Raw genomic sequence first — 15,609 nt, 5'->3', positions numbered from 1 at the left:
TGTACAGGTGGTGAGACACTGAATCATGAATGGGAAGGAGGTGGTGATGAAGGGTTCAATAAGGCAGGCAGAGTAGGTGAAACATCAGTAGGGATGAAGTAGCAGAGTAGAACTGAGCTTTAACAGTGAGGACAAGGAACTCAAACTGGATATGAAAAGATAAGGGGGGGGGCACAGAATGACATGATCAGGATTTGGATGCAAGGGAAAAGTATAGGAAAGAACAGAAAATGAGCCCCAAATTGCAAGTTTGACAGAGATGACATGATACAACTTTGTTGGTGAAGATGGAGAAATGGAAGTGAACTGTGGTGTTCAATTCAAGGAAGTTCTATTCAGGACACACATCTATATAATGATCCTGCATTCCATCCTAGCAGCAAATCAGTGGCAGTTAGCCAGTTCAAGACTGAATTAAGTTTTGAAAAGCACTTTGAGATCCTTAGACATAAGATAGAGCACTAGCTGTGCGAGATACAGCAGCGTGACAATGACACTCTTGACTCCAGGACCTTAATGGAGAAAAGAGATGGGTCACTGATTATAAGTAATAAAATGCAGAAGGACCAGAGTCTCCCTACCTCCCCAGCCTCTTTATTGTACACATGAAAAATTGTAGCTTTTAATTATACAGATACTGAAAGCTGCTCGTATCCCCGAGGCATGGGGGGAGAAAGCCTTGAGCCTCTGATCTTCTCACATCCTCCCAGTAGCCACAGTGCCAATTATTTTAATGGTAATTAAAAGCATGACCGTACAGCCATCAAGCACACAGCTTCAGCTGCATTACTGGATTTACCCAATTGAGGTTTTCACTTCTGAATGGCGCTAAGTCCTGTAAAATGACAATTCTTTCTGGGCCTGAAGCAGATTACAACACAAGGAATGGCAGCACAGTAGTACAGGGTGAACAATGATCATGTTTATATAAGGGAGACACACCACAAGGGAAAAGTGCCAAAACAGACTGCTTAAACTACAGGTACTGATGTAGCCTTACTACCTATGATTGGGGGGTGGAGGGAAAGAGGAGGATGTTATGCTTTGTCATCTCTCCTGTGGCCACAGTATAAACTCACAGTATCTGATCACTTCTCACTAAAATGAGTAAAGTCTATAGTGAACTTTATGGACCCTTTGACTCTCTCTTTTGGGGATAAAAACTTGTATGCTGTTTATATCTGATAACAGCTCATCAAAGTCTTAGCATGTGCCTGTACCTTGAATTATAAAATGGATGGTATCTTACTAATCTCAGATGACGCCAACCTCTATTATTTTAATACATTCTAAGCAGTCAATGTAAAGTTATGTGAAATCAATCTGCTGCCTTTTGGTAGGGTAAATTATGCTGCTCGAATTCAGAATGATGGAGAGGCAAAGATTTTCTCCAACAACCATTCTAGCATGCCAAGAGCTATATACAACTTCCATTCTTATCTACACGTGGGTCATAGATGAAGCCTCGATAATCACTACAAATAAGTGTTTGAAATGACTTGATCAAATTCTCTTCAGCAAACAGACTGGGGAGTTGGAACATAAGAATGGCCCTACTGGGTCAGATCAAAAGTCCATCTAGCCCAGTATCCTGTCTTCCGACAGTGGCCAGTGCCAGGTGCCCCAAAGGGAATGAACAGAACAGGTAATCATCAAGTGATCCATCCCCTGTCGCTCATTCCCAGCTTCTGGCAAACAGAGGCTAGGGACACCATTCCTGCCCATCCTGGCTAATAGCCATTGATGGACCTATCTCCATGAATTTATCTAGTTCTTTTTTGAACCCTGTTATGGTCTTGACCTTCACAACATCCTCTGGCAAGGAGTTCCCACAGGTTGACTGTGCGTTGTGTGAAGAAATACTTCCTTTTATTTGTTTTAAACCTGCTGCCTATTAATTTCATTTGGTGACCCCTAGTTCTTATGTTATGAGTAGTAGTAAACAACACTTCCTTCTCTACTTTCTCTACACCAGTCATGGTTTTATAGACCTCAATCATATCTCCCATTAGCCGTCTCTTTTCCAAGCTGAAAAATCCCAGTCTTATTAATCTCTCCTCATATGGAAGCTGTTCCAGACCCCTAGTCATTTTTGTTGACCTTTTCCAATTCCAATATATCTTTTTTGAGATGGGGCGACCACATCTGCACACGGTATTCAAGATGTGGGCAAGCCATGGATTTATATAGAGGCAACATGATATTTTCTGTCCTATTATCTATCCCTTTCTTAATTATTCCCAGCATTCTGTTCGCTTTGACTGCCGTTGCACATTGAGTGGATGTTCAGAGAACTATGGCCATTTCTAGTTTTCTGTTTTAGGGAGGGAGTCTATCACGACAAGAGAAAATATTTGGATGGCTTAGCTTTAAAAAGCTACAATTCATTTTAAGGAGCTTTATTAAAGCAGGCCACTTTTCTCTAACTACTCAAGCCTATTCATTTTATCTGGAGCTGAGAGCATGCTGTAAGTGAGAGATTCATGGGATTAGGAATGAGCCTGCAGTGTAACACATTAGCAGAGCTCAACCTTAGCTTCAAGAGGGAGATTTGCCATTAGCTCCCGAGGATGACTGAGAAACATTCAGCCTCGTGGCATGGGCAAAAGAGAGACCAGTCAGCCTCATCTCAGCTCTTACCCTCAGCGTGTGAGGATACGCAGGCTGCTTTTTCACATTGCTCACAGGCCAACAGGCAGTGACAATATTAGAGCGGGCTCGAGAAATTACTCTCTGAGGCTGAATCTGAGCGAGCAGAACAGCCATTCACTCTGGAAGGAGAGTGCAGGTATTCAAATACAAAATAACGAAGTCACCCATTTTGTCCTCTGACGCCATGATTACTGCTAGAACAAGCTCTGGATGAGGCCTCTTATACTGCAGATTTCTCCCATAGACTATTGCGGTGGCCTGCTCCCTGAACCATCTTCACTTTGTGCTTGGTTGGTTTAGGAAGTCCATGTGCTCCCACCCCTGGCCATTCACTCTGACAGCGTCACCATTTGGGTATTTCATACCGTAAGAACTAAAGCAAACGCGGCTCAGACTACAGTCATGTTCCAGCATAAAAAAATTAAGCTTTGTGGCTTCATGTAACAGCAGCAACTAATACGGTGAAATAAGCCAGAGCCAAAGGCCTAGCCCTCTCAGACTTCGTCAAGCATTTAGTTAAGTGTATGAACACCATCTGTAGTCTAGTTCTCTGGGATCTAGTGCGTTTGAGCTTTAAACCATCCTTCTCACCCTGGATTGTATCACTATACTACACACACTCTTTAGCAGTGCCAGAGGGAAGCAAACAGACAGTAATTGTAAAGACAGGAAACACATCTGTCAACTTACACTAATTCCTACTGCCAGCAGGCATATCATGAAGTGCATGCTACAATAGCACAGCAAATGGAAATGACTCTTTATGAAGGCTGTCTGGAAAAACAGCACTTTCTAGAACAGTTTACTTTTTTTTTTTTTTAAGTTGGTTGCTTAGCAAGAATGCAAACTGTGAAAACCAGAAGCTCTGGTGTCTCTTCAGGAACACAGTGCCCCGAATAGCCGAGACCCTACCAGGTATGTGCACACCAGACGGCCAGCATTTAGAGTCTGTTATGGTCAGGACATTATGGCTAGATCTCTTGCCCACACAGCAGGACAACTGAGAAATAAACCAGTTGTTTGTGACAGACTTGCTGACTCACAACTCAGGGTAGGAGGTTAATGCTTAGAACAGATGCTCTGAAAGAAAGCATCAGGGGGTAGCCGTGTTAGTCTGTATCTACAAAAACAACAAGGAGTCTGGTGGCACCTTAAAGACTAACAGATTTATTTGGGCATAAACCTCACTTCTTGCAGCGTGTGTGTGTTATCCTTCACCTGAAGAGGTCGGGGAACTGATTGCACATGTACATTCTTATCTTACTGCACATTTGCTTTGACTACAGTGTAGGGTGACCAGACAGCAAGTGTGAAAAATCAGGACAGGGGGCGGGGGGTAATAGGCGCCTAGATAAGACAAAGCCCCAAAAAATCAGGACTGTCCCTATAAAATCGGGACATCTGGTCACCCTACTACAGTGGTGCCTTTTGAAACCTCCCAGAATCCACTGCTTCTGTAAGGCACTTTGAGTTAGGTATCCAGAGGGTACTGAAATGGAAGTGGCTGGTGTGTACCATTTGAGTCAGAGCTGGTTCTATCCCACCGGTCGAGTTAGGAATGGTTCAGCTCTCTAGCACAGACAGAGCCTCTGCCAGCAGGCTCAAGGAGACAGCACCATGCTAGTCCAGCTGGAGAGATGCTGTCCTGTGAGAAATGGCACGCTTTAAACACAAAAGCTCAAATTCTGGTGAGTAACGTGAAATTATCGGACGTCCCTAAGAGTTTAGTCTCCCCTCGGTGACTGACACCTCCCACATGTGCCTCTTTCACTAACAGCGCCTCACTGCAGCCAATCCAAGTCTTTATTAAGGGGAAAAAAAATCTACTGGCTTGGCAGGTTTAGGGGTCTGTCCCCTCCAGGCCTGTGACTCCCATTAACATTACAGGGAGTGAGCTGCATCCATCCAGAGGAGAAATAACCCTGCAACCAGCACACACTGGATTTTTCCAGAAGTGCACACTTCATTTCACAAAAGCTGCTGTGTGCAATGGAGCCGGAGCCAGAGCCCAGCTGCTCAGTTTTGTCTAGTACTATTTCCCAATGCTTTGTGCACAGATCTGGCATGGTACCTTTCCCTGGGAGCCAAATGTCAGCAGCTTAAGAGGATGTGCAAGTGAACTGGTTGCCAATTAAAGTGCTCTCAACCCTGTTTCATTTATTTTGTTGTGTCCGCTTTCTACAGCGTTTACAGGGAGATTGGCGTATACCACAAACACAAACGGGAGGTGAGGACTAGAGCTAGTCACTGTATGGATGCCCCATTTTTTGAATATGCAAAACTGATTTCCAACCCCCTTTGTTTTATGAACATTCCAACTCCGTCTTTCCTCCAGCATCCTGTTACCTCTAACTAGTTCAAGAGTATGTAAAACTGAGTGGGGATATTTCTCTAATCCCTGGAAAGACACACACAGGCTGAGTTCTCTATATTAGCTGCATCTATTTAGTTTGTTGCTTCCCATGTCTACCAGGCACACGAGCCGCCATTGTGCAACCCGATAGCAAAGATGTTTTGAGCATCATCACAGTCCCCTTCTGGGGAAGAACCTTGGAACACACGTGGACTGTCTGCTAGCTGCCCTGGGTTTTATTTCCCCTGTACCCGGTATCTCACTGCACAGAGCTCTGCTTCTACTGAAAAACTGGTTGGACACTCTCAATTACCTTAACAACTTCCTTTCAAATACTAGGCAGCTATTTCTGAAAGAAGAAATGGAGGAAAAGAACTGGTTGTTTCAGGGCGATTAACACACTTATCAGGAGACTTGGTTTCCCGTCTGATTTAGGTCCACAAGAAATGGATTTGGTGGGCTTCAGTCTAGCTGACATTTGGCCACATCGCAAAAAGTGCCACACAACTGTCATAAAAGGTCCACTGCAAAAGAACGGGGTGGTTGCAATTGGATTTAAGCACAATGGCAAAAGGGTGGGCATGCACAGCAGCAACTTGTGATATAGCTCGGTCCAGCCACTGCTTCCCGTCTCTTGCTTTCATAGCAATAAAATTAACCAGACGTTAAAAAGCCCCCATATGGCTCCTGCTTGGATGCTTATTGTACTAGGCTAATCACTTCCCTTCCTCCTTTTAGTATCATTTTCCCCTTGTTATACATTTAAACAAACTGAGGACTTTATAGACTAAATTTAAACACTGTTTGATGGTATGTTATTGTAGGGAGAGGTGTCAGGTTTTCCCCAGGTTTCGTTGTCGTGTTTTGCTAGTGCAGGAGTGCTCCAGAGCAGACCGCTCCTCATTATTGGAAACTTCCTTTTGTCCCCCATTGGGCTCTATTTACTTTGGTGGTGCTTGGATACCATGGTGAGAGGTGTTTTAGCCAGCTGTATGCTAATCTAGGGAATCCTATCTAGAGGTCCCCAATTCTTTTCAGGTGTGTGGGGGGGAGGGTCTACTTCAGATATGTCCAAAAAACACTTCCCCGTCTTCACGCACACTCTGCCCCACCCCAGGGTCAGTTATTTTACCTTCACTGGTCACCACTTTCCAATCTGAGCATCATATGCCCAACTTACCTTTTCAGAATAATGTTCAGCTGGAAGAGGGGGGTAGTCACATTGTTCTATCTTTTGGCAAAGAGAAAACAGATTCATTTTATCTCCATAGAAAGGACTCTGAAGAGCTGCCATCTGTAGAGAAAAATGGAAGCGAGTTTTAAACTGTGAAGGGTTTAGTAGCTCCCAGTACTGCTGATTTGCAATAGCAAGTTTTGCTCTGTGACAGCGAACAGATGATTGATATTGTTGCTCTCTGACAGTGTACACAAACAGATACTGTTGCTCTTTGAGACATCAGTTTGTACACTGACAAGCACCTATTACCAGATGTACAGCATACCTGCCGTTACCTCATCAGCCCTATGCAGTGGACATAAGCAAACAAAAGCTGTGTCAGGCAGCAGCAGTCGCACAAAGGACGTCGAGTCACAGAGATTTGGTATTTGCACAGTGAAGTCAGACCTCTGCCTGTCCCCTATGCAGAAGGCTGGAACTCTGGTTTACCATGCTGCAGGGACACACACATAGAGGTCTCAGGCAGCTAAATTTGTTTCCTGGTGTCCCCAAGGGGTGAGTGATAATTCTTGTAACCAAAGAAAACACCCGTGCCGAGCAGAATACAGATTCACAGACCAAACACTTCCCACCACTTTCTTCAAATGATCAATGAACACTCATTACACTTTCCTGGACCTCATTACACAGGAGAGGCTTCTATGTTTTCCCCCAGCACTGTAATTATTTTTTCATAAAATGTCTTACATGTGGGACCCTGTGAATGTGGATGGGCAGCGATTCTAGATGTACACCAAAAAACCTATAAATATCAATGTTTCTTAAACCAAGGAAATGGGACTTCAGTGCTGCAGGAAAATTATTGCTCTAAGCCAATTGCATGAAGTGGAATATGATAACCTATAATAAAAATTATAATCTTTTAAAAGTAAAAGCCCTTTCGCCTTTGATGCATGTTACAGTTTCAATCTACTTCAGTTACAATCCTGTTCAGAACAGAGCATATTTGCTCTCTGTGCCTGCTAAAATTTTAGTGGACTGTTGTAAAGAGCAAATTGATGCTTTCTGGACAACAAGCTGCTACCCAAAATTCAAAGTCTTATAAATATGAACATTCCACTTGATTTTTTTAATAAAGCAAAGCCACGTATTGTTTAGGGAAGAGGATTCTAAAAAGCTTTTGTAACCAGGCTACTGTGTCTTTTCCTTATCAGCTTATTTTTTTCATTTTAGTTTCTTTGGTTCATGAGCCCCATATCTCAATTTATTCAAACATCCATTTATCTCCATGAAAAAAGGTAAGATTCAAGCAGCCAGGATAACACGATGGAGGGTTTTTGAGGAGCTAAGATACACACATGGTGTTTGGAGAGTTTTTATATATATATATATATATATATATATATATAAAATATAATTAGGTCTCAAAAAAGAAATTGCATCTTTGTGGGAGGAAATCACTTATGCTGCAAGTCCTTAACAGAGAGTTCTAAATGAACTTTAAATGCTGAGCCCCAGAACAGCAGCCATGAAGAGACGTGTGTTTGTGCACTTACAAAATATGACATGAATAAATAATGCCTATTTAAAGTAAACATTGTGAGTTGAGTACCTTTTTGCTCTCTCTCTCTCTCTCTCAAACCACGATTCAAAAACAACAAGCCCACGATCCAGAGTACGTTCTGGCAATGACAGGCACAAGCCCAAGACTGTTCACCGTTACAACTGTCTCCAGGAACAGGAACAAATGAAATTCACCATTTACATATTAGGGAACCAATAGCACTAATAAGAATTGTCTTCAAAGGGAAAACCATGAGCTGCAGAGAGGCTCAGTAAGCAAGAGGCATGTCACCTCAGCATGCAGCCCACACGGTGCCCCATCTGCTTATTACTCCATAACGTTGTTCAAGTGCTTCTTGTCACTCTCACATGCCACACCACACAGCAGAGTAATACCTCCTCCTAATGAAGCGCTATTGGATAATTGTTGATATTATCTACTCTGTTTAGAGGATCTTTTAAAACCATTTTGCCGCAAGCTGCATCAAAACGGCAAGCTTTTCATATTAACGCCGGCTGAAGTTGATGCTTCTCGCTATGGTTTTAATAAGGGGCTATTTGATCATTGTTAGTCTTTTTCTCATTATCATGCACTGTGAAAGCTATCCAAAAAATATCATCTTGTTGCTGACACACGCAGCAAGCTCCCAGCAGAACTTAAAAAAAAAAATCAACTCAAGACACTCTGCTCTGAAATTCTATAGTTTAGATACATACATTGACAGATTATTAGTGATTTGAGGACAGAGGTGCAGCACACGAATTACATCAGGTTTTGAAGACACTGCTTTCAGCCTTGCTCTGTGCAGTTAATAGAAGGTTTTTAACTCAGTCAAACCTCACCAATACACAAACCAGATCATTCTCACAACAAAACTGGTGGACTCACTCTACTTCCCAGCAAAGGTTGGTGTTTTTTGTTTTTTGTGTTTTTTTTAAACAGCAGGATTCTGCAGTGCATTTTACTAAGAGTTCACTAATATACAAAATATGTCCCATGTATTAGCAGAGCAGGACAAATAATTAAAATTAAAGTATACTTGGGAAAATAAAAGGACTAAGTACATTTTGTCGGACTGTAGCCACAATTTTTATTGGTACATCACTCACTAATTTGCCAGATATTAATGGAAAAGAGTTCCATTGTCAACTTAGAGAAACAGTGATGCATTTTCAAATTTAAATATATTTCAGGTAGTTCTTACCGGTGTCATATGTCAGATGTCCAAACATGCTTACATATGGCAACTCAGGTGGGATTTTCAAGGTACCTAAAATTACTCTGAAATTCAATAGATGTTAGGTGCCCAATTCCCTCAAGTTCCTTTGAAAATCCCAGCTTCACTTTTCTTGTAGATTTCCAGGTGTAGCTACTTTGTGTAACACGTAGTTAGGAATGTTTGCAGAACTGAATTTCACAGTACCAATGAAATCTAACATCATGTCCCCCTGTAGCAGCCAGCTAGATATGCCTAGTGAACAGACAGCAACTGCAGGCTGGGAGAACATAAGAAGTGTACATGATGCACACAGGTAAGAATCTTTAGTCAGTGTCTATTTTGTATGTTTTTGTGGTTTGGAGTTTCACAAATTATCAGTATACACTGTATAATCTTAAATGTCATCAGTGATAAACAGTATCTTCAAAGAGCAAACTGACACTAGTAATTTAAAATAAGAAAAGGGAGCACAGATTCCATGGTTTCTCTGAGTGACGGTGATGATCTGTGTGTTACAAATACAAAGTAGAGTCAGGAAAACGCTAGCCAAAAGCATACAAGATAGGTCTCAGAGTTCAATAAAGAGTCAATAATTCCTGGAAATCTGAAGATCTTTCAATTACAATTAAAATCCCTGTCCATAGGTCCTTACATAGTCATATGCAAAGTAAAACAAAAAATGAGCACAACGCTCATGTTCTTTTCAAGACTGGCAAATAGAAAATTAAAACTGAAAAAGAAGATGCCTTATAAATTCTGACTAAAACGGCCAAGAATGTGAGCTGGAAGACTGAGTGCAGGCATTCCAAATGTATTGCTAACAACAGTTTGTGATGCCACATTTGGGTTTGCTTTTGACATTTTGGTTAGAACAATTACAGCAGAATGGCCGGATCTCCATTTAAAATTGACCACCACACCGCATGACTGGTTTAAAAAATATGAAATCCTGTTAGTGTTTAAATTGATCATCTTGTTAAAAGTGCTAAAGCCATCGCTTGTGGCTACATTCTGGAAACAGAACTTATTTTTATCCCCCTGAAGTTATCTGGATGACAGATTTCCAAAGGAAATGGGGAATGAAGACACCTCCCACTATTTTGAGAAGATTTAATAAAAATCAATGTGCAATTGTAAATGTCACAGTAAGATGGTACTATATGACATCATAACACCTCCCCCAATATTACTCAAGTGAATTCCAATTGACATGCATGTCTCTGAAGGTAATTTGTACATTAAATCTCGCGAGTTTATCTCCAAAATAAAGTCTGAAAAGAGGTATCAGAAGTGATTCATAACCAGCCAAACATCATTATTTTTCCACTTTTTATCCCAATGGGAAAAAAAAGTTTTTTATTACAAGAAATTGGCATGACTAAAATAAAGATCCTTCAAAGAGATGTATAGATTTGATTTTTCAAATAATCTAAACAAAATTTAAAATGTCTAAAAAGAATAACTTTTTATTCACTGAAATCAAATGGTAACTGGCCAATATTTCTTGCAGTGTCAAAATATCAGACCTTGTCCACAACTTAAAGGGTTTCCTATGTAGACAGCAAGTACAAAAATGCTTTTCAAGCCACATCTTGCACACACATGATTATACTATTACGCTAGTATAGCATATTTATAACAAAAGCATATTTATTTTACCAAGTAAGCTAGCATGCTAGGACGCTTAGACTACTATGCCATGAGAGGACCCTACTGTGCAGCAAAACTATATCTTAGCATAAGGCGTAAATACGTCTCTCCAAACAAAATCCGAGATCTTCTCTACAGCAGAACTCGTACCTAGGAACAAACTTCAAGCAGTCTGATTGAGAACTCACTTTGAACACTGATCAATGATGGGGTAGCAGCATTTACCTTGGGTTACTGTCAATATTGTTCTTCTCACCGGTAGGGCTAATGGTGCAAATAAAAGGCAGCAAAGCTTCAACTGAGCAACGCCTTTACTGGAAATCTCAGTTTCGGGTCAAATCTGAACAATTCCAGCTATATTTAATGTAAATAAATAATTAAATTCTTAAAAGCCCAAGTTTCCTTCACAATAAACCTATAAAGAGTAGTCTCTGGGATGCATTTCAGGTGATGGAAACACCATACACTCCTTTTAGATACCGCTACACTTTATAGTTCCATTGTGTATATTACTAGAATCTTTAGATGCATGTAAAGCAGCAGGCTTTTTTAATTGGTTGTAGATTCAGTGGCTGTAAGTCCAGAAGGGACCAATGTGTTCATCTGGTGTGATCTCCCGCACAACACGGCCATAGGATGTCCCTGAATTAATTTCTGTTTGAATTAAAGCTCATCTTGTAGAAAAACATCTAAATCTTGATTTCAAAATTTCCAGTGAAATCCACCACAACTTGTGATAAGTTGTTCCTATAGTTAATTACCCTCTGTTAAAAATAGGTTGCTGCTGTTGCTTTAGGACTCTGAATTAATTCGAAGTCCTTTGTATTCCTTTCCTAGAGGTCACATGAATTTTAAGCATGGACCCAGGAACATTTCACTCAGCTGGAGTACATTTCCACAATTGTTTATGATAATGAGAGCTTTGAACCGAGTTGCTGCTTTCCTCCTTTTCCAGTACGAGGCTATCACACACTGGTGTTAGCACCTAAGTTCCCTCTAAGCTGCGCAGCCGTGCAGCAATCTATTAAGTGCCGCACAGGCACTCAGGGCTGAGGCGGGGAAAGGCGCCTCTCCCCACCAGCCCCAGCCCAGCCAGAGAGGCGCCCTGGCCCCAACCTAGCCCCGGCCCTGCTGTGGCCACGGGAGAGGCGCCTATCCCGCGGCCCCAGCCCTGGAGCTGCCGCAGAGGGGATAGACACCTCTCCCCTCCAGGCCAGGTGCTGCTGTGGGGAGAGAGTGCTGGGGGGAGTCCTCTCTCCCCGCTGTAGCCCCAGGGCAGTCTGCACCCCAAGCACTTCATCCCCGGCCCCAACCCAGAGCCCACTCCATCCAGCCGGAGTCCTAACCCTCCACCAACCCTCTGCCCCAGCCCCGAGCCTCTCATCCCCAGCCCCACCCCACAGTCTGCACCCCCCGCCCAACCCCCCCCCCCCCCCCCCCCCCGCTGCATGAATTTTGTTATGTGCACCAATATAAAGATGATGTGTCACACATCACCTCCATATTGGTGCACATAACAAAATTCATTCCACACATGCATGGGAAACATTAGAGGGAACACTGGTTAGCACAGCTTTTTTATTAGGCTAAAAGCCCTCTTTCCCATCTGGCCACATTGCCCTGAGTAGGCAGCATGCGCAGGACAGCTTTTGGCACATCTTAACATTTCTTAAACAAATGCTAACACACCCCTATTTTCTCATTGCTAAATAGATATTGAAATGGTGCTATTAGCCAATCTGCAGGATTTCCCAACTCTGACAGGAGTGGTTTCCTTTAGTGAGCTTGTGCTGTTTTAAAGCTCCATTTGATTGATTGATTGAACACTTTTCCCCTCTATACAAATATTAGTTTCCCAACTGCTTTTCTTGTATGGTTGTCTCACAGATTCCGAGGTAAGATCTCCTTTAGGACCTTCGGTCTGTACCGTACAAACCCCAGTTGAAAGGCACTATTCACAATGATTTTAGAGGCAAAATGGCTCTGCCAGATTTGCTTTCACCTTTCTAGCAGTGGTGTCTAACTTCCCTCAGCCCCACATGCTACCTTAGGTCCTCCTGCACCATCCTGTGGATGAGAAGGCACAGAGAGGGACCAAAAACTGGCAGGACAATTTGTGAGAGAGGAGCAGCCAAGGAAATTACCTTCTACGTTATCTGCTTCCTGGATCTAAGTCGTCAACAACAGTCCAGCCAGAATGTCTTTTGTCTGTGGTCTGCATTATTTGGCAAAGGTCTGGCAACTCCCTATTGACCGTGGTGTACAGCATCAGACCTGTGTGTCCCCTTAGCCCACCCCTCTAATCCCCAATGGAATTTCACACGCAACTCACTGTTATGATACACTACTATCGTCTCTGTCCAAGCAAATCTACTTCTCAGCAGGTCCAGCAGCTCTTTGCTTAGAGACCACCACGACCAGTCCTTGGCCTTCACATTCACTGCAGCTGTTCACTGCATTTGTACTAAATCCAGCCTTATCGTTTTTCCATTAACTAAACTCTGTGACATGTCTCCTGCCCAGGGCAGCAGGTAAACATGCATTAGCTGTCTATGGAGCATCTGCATTTTCTTTACCATGGAAAAAACCACTTCAGGTGGGTATGGGTCAGTGTTTAGATTCCCACGTGACAGGCACCTAAAAACCGATATGCAGATAAATTTGGCCCAGAACGTTTTAGGAACAAATACCAAAGCCATAATTGCATCTAAGCAGACGATGTTGGAGTTCTCACATGTAAGAAGCACAGAGCTGTTAGACTCAAGCAGCGCTACGCTACTCCCAATGGATGCTTAATCCCTCTAGCAGGATTTTATTGATTTACTTCATTGGCTTCCCAGCACCGATATTTCTCTCTCTAGATGCACACCACACAGCACTTTCACATTCTGCCAACAAATAAACCAGCACCTATTGAACTGTATGACTCAGGCTTGGTAATATACTAATGACAGGACATTACCTTGTTAAACAAGCATTTAGCTATGCTAGATGAGTATATTCTTCCCAGCAGTAAACAAACAGTAACAAACACTTAACTCTTGAGGGGAAGAGGCCTGCCTGGTTTGCTTTTAAGATAAAATTATCTTTAAGAAAAAAGAGCTGTAAAGGGTTTGTCTCGTGTATGCAGAACCCTAGCTAGAGTTGTTGTAGTGTCTGATCAGTTTATGCCAGGTATTTGTATTTTGATTTTTTTCACGATTGTGAAAAGTTGCAATGACAAACATCATTTCATTTTGACAATCCTTTAATTAACCAGGAAAAAATAACCAAAATACTTAAGCATCCAAAGCTTTGAAGTGGCCCTGGGTTATACTCAATTAAAGTTTAACATTATAGTGGGCTCTTAACTGAAATTTTTGGGGGGGAAAAGTTGTACCACACACTTCCTAAATTTTGGCTACCCTCACTTGAACCCAAAGCTGTTCCATACATTTATAATGTAACCTTACTATTTGTTTAAATGAATAAAAAAAATGTATGTATCTCAAATACCATTAATTGATCATTTTTCTGAACACTTGAAAAATCTAATGGCATAGTGTTCTTACAAAATCATAGTATCAAGAGTGACTTTCTTCTCACGCTTAATATATCTAGTATGTAGTACACCCTAAGTATGTAAAACTGCATGTAGTTCACACTAAGGATCTCTGCTTTGAAAAACTATATTCTTACATGGTTTTGCATGGCTTTAAACACTTTAAAAAAAAATCTAACTAAATCCTCTCAGTGGGAACAGTAAATTCATTCAAAAAAATCACAGTACTTTTCTTCATCAAGAGCTCTGGAAGGTCAAAGTGTTTCAACCCTTCAGAGCTCATTGCTCTTTACACTAAATAACATTCAAATGACACGTTCAGGCTTCAAAACAAACCTAGTACTTAGGAAAGAGTTCTAAATCCGCTCTTCCACTAATTGCCCAGCTTATAGGAGTAAAGAATGAGACAAATTGGCTTGCTTCTATCTGTATCTCCAACATTTACTGTGATGCACTAAACCAGCTTTGAATAAAATCTGTTTAATATCTTTTTTTTTTAAATACTCAAAAAGAACTCAAGATAACTAAGATTTTATAGGGTTTCACAGGAATCAGATGTAAACAGGATTGAGTTAAACTGTTTACTTCAATTCATTCCTGTTTTCTTTTATTATGTGCTTGTTTATGCAAAGATGAAAAAGTTAGAGATGCTTACCTCATACAATAAACAGCCCAAAGACCAGATATCAGATTTAAAGTTATAGCCATTTTCATGTATTCTTTCTGGGGACATATAGTATGGAGTTCCCACTGTAACAAAGCAAGCAAAAAAAAAAAAAAAAAAAAAAAACAGGAATTATCTTTCTAAAGAGCAACAGAGTTTGATCTATATGAAGTACAGATATTTATCTTTGTGAAGAGCAATGGCTCTAGCAAAGCTGGCAAACCACACATTGGAGATAGTTTGTACAATTATGATGTAAGCAATGGTTTCAAAAGACTATGGAAGAAATATTCTTTTTTAGAACCATAATAAGGTCAAAAAATCAGATAAAGGACAGGCATTACTGTGATAATTTTATGTTTTTTGAATTTTGAGGAAAACAATCTTCTTTTCTACCCTTTTGGGCACTTTTGGAATGTATTGCTTATACAGAACAATGGTAAATGATCACTCTCCACTTGGTTCATTCAACGGCACATGAAGCCGCAAGTTAGATGTCATGAACATTCACTACTAAAACAGGAATCCTGTGACAGGATATCAATTGAATATGTTCACTTGACACACTCAACCAGCTGTCTGACAGACCAGCTCCAAATATGATAAGATACCTTTCCTCTAACGAGCTCTTTGAGATCTCAAGAGACCATTTGCTGCAGTGGAGAAACAGCAGTAATAAAGTAGGCATTCAAAAACTTTTCTGAAAGAGCCAGGATGATCTATGAAATTCCAGAATTAAACACTCTTTTGCAGTTCTCCATCACATTAGGAGCTATGAGCTTTCAACTC

At 41.3% G+C, this 15,609-nt stretch overlaps 1 protein-coding gene across 3 annotated transcripts in view; it reads right to left on the bottom strand.

Annotated features, from left to right (window-relative positions):
* Positions 1-15,609, bottom strand: part of NEK6 (NIMA related kinase 6) — a 104,476-nt gene that overhangs the window by 1,814 nt on the left and 87,053 nt on the right. For all 3 annotated transcript variants that reach the window (XM_024214506.2, XM_024214508.2, XM_024214507.2), the window contains 2 exons: positions 14,812-14,906; positions 6,186-6,299 (listed from right to left, as the gene is read on the bottom strand). In XM_024214506.2, coding sequence (XP_024070274.1) covers positions 6,186-6,299; positions 14,812-14,906 — 209 coding nt within the window. The remainder of the gene's footprint in view (positions 1-6,185; positions 6,300-14,811; positions 14,907-15,609) is intronic.

The sequence above is a fragment of the Terrapene carolina genome, unplaced genomic scaffold (assembly GCF_002925995.2).
Source record: "Terrapene carolina triunguis isolate 2854851 unplaced genomic scaffold, T_m_triunguis-2.0 Scaffold238, whole genome shotgun sequence".
Classification (NCBI taxonomy): domain Eukaryota; kingdom Metazoa; phylum Chordata; order Testudines; family Emydidae; genus Terrapene; species Terrapene triunguis.
The sequence above is the reverse complement of the archived record's forward strand: the minus strand, read 5'-3'. Positions and strand labels throughout refer to the sequence as shown.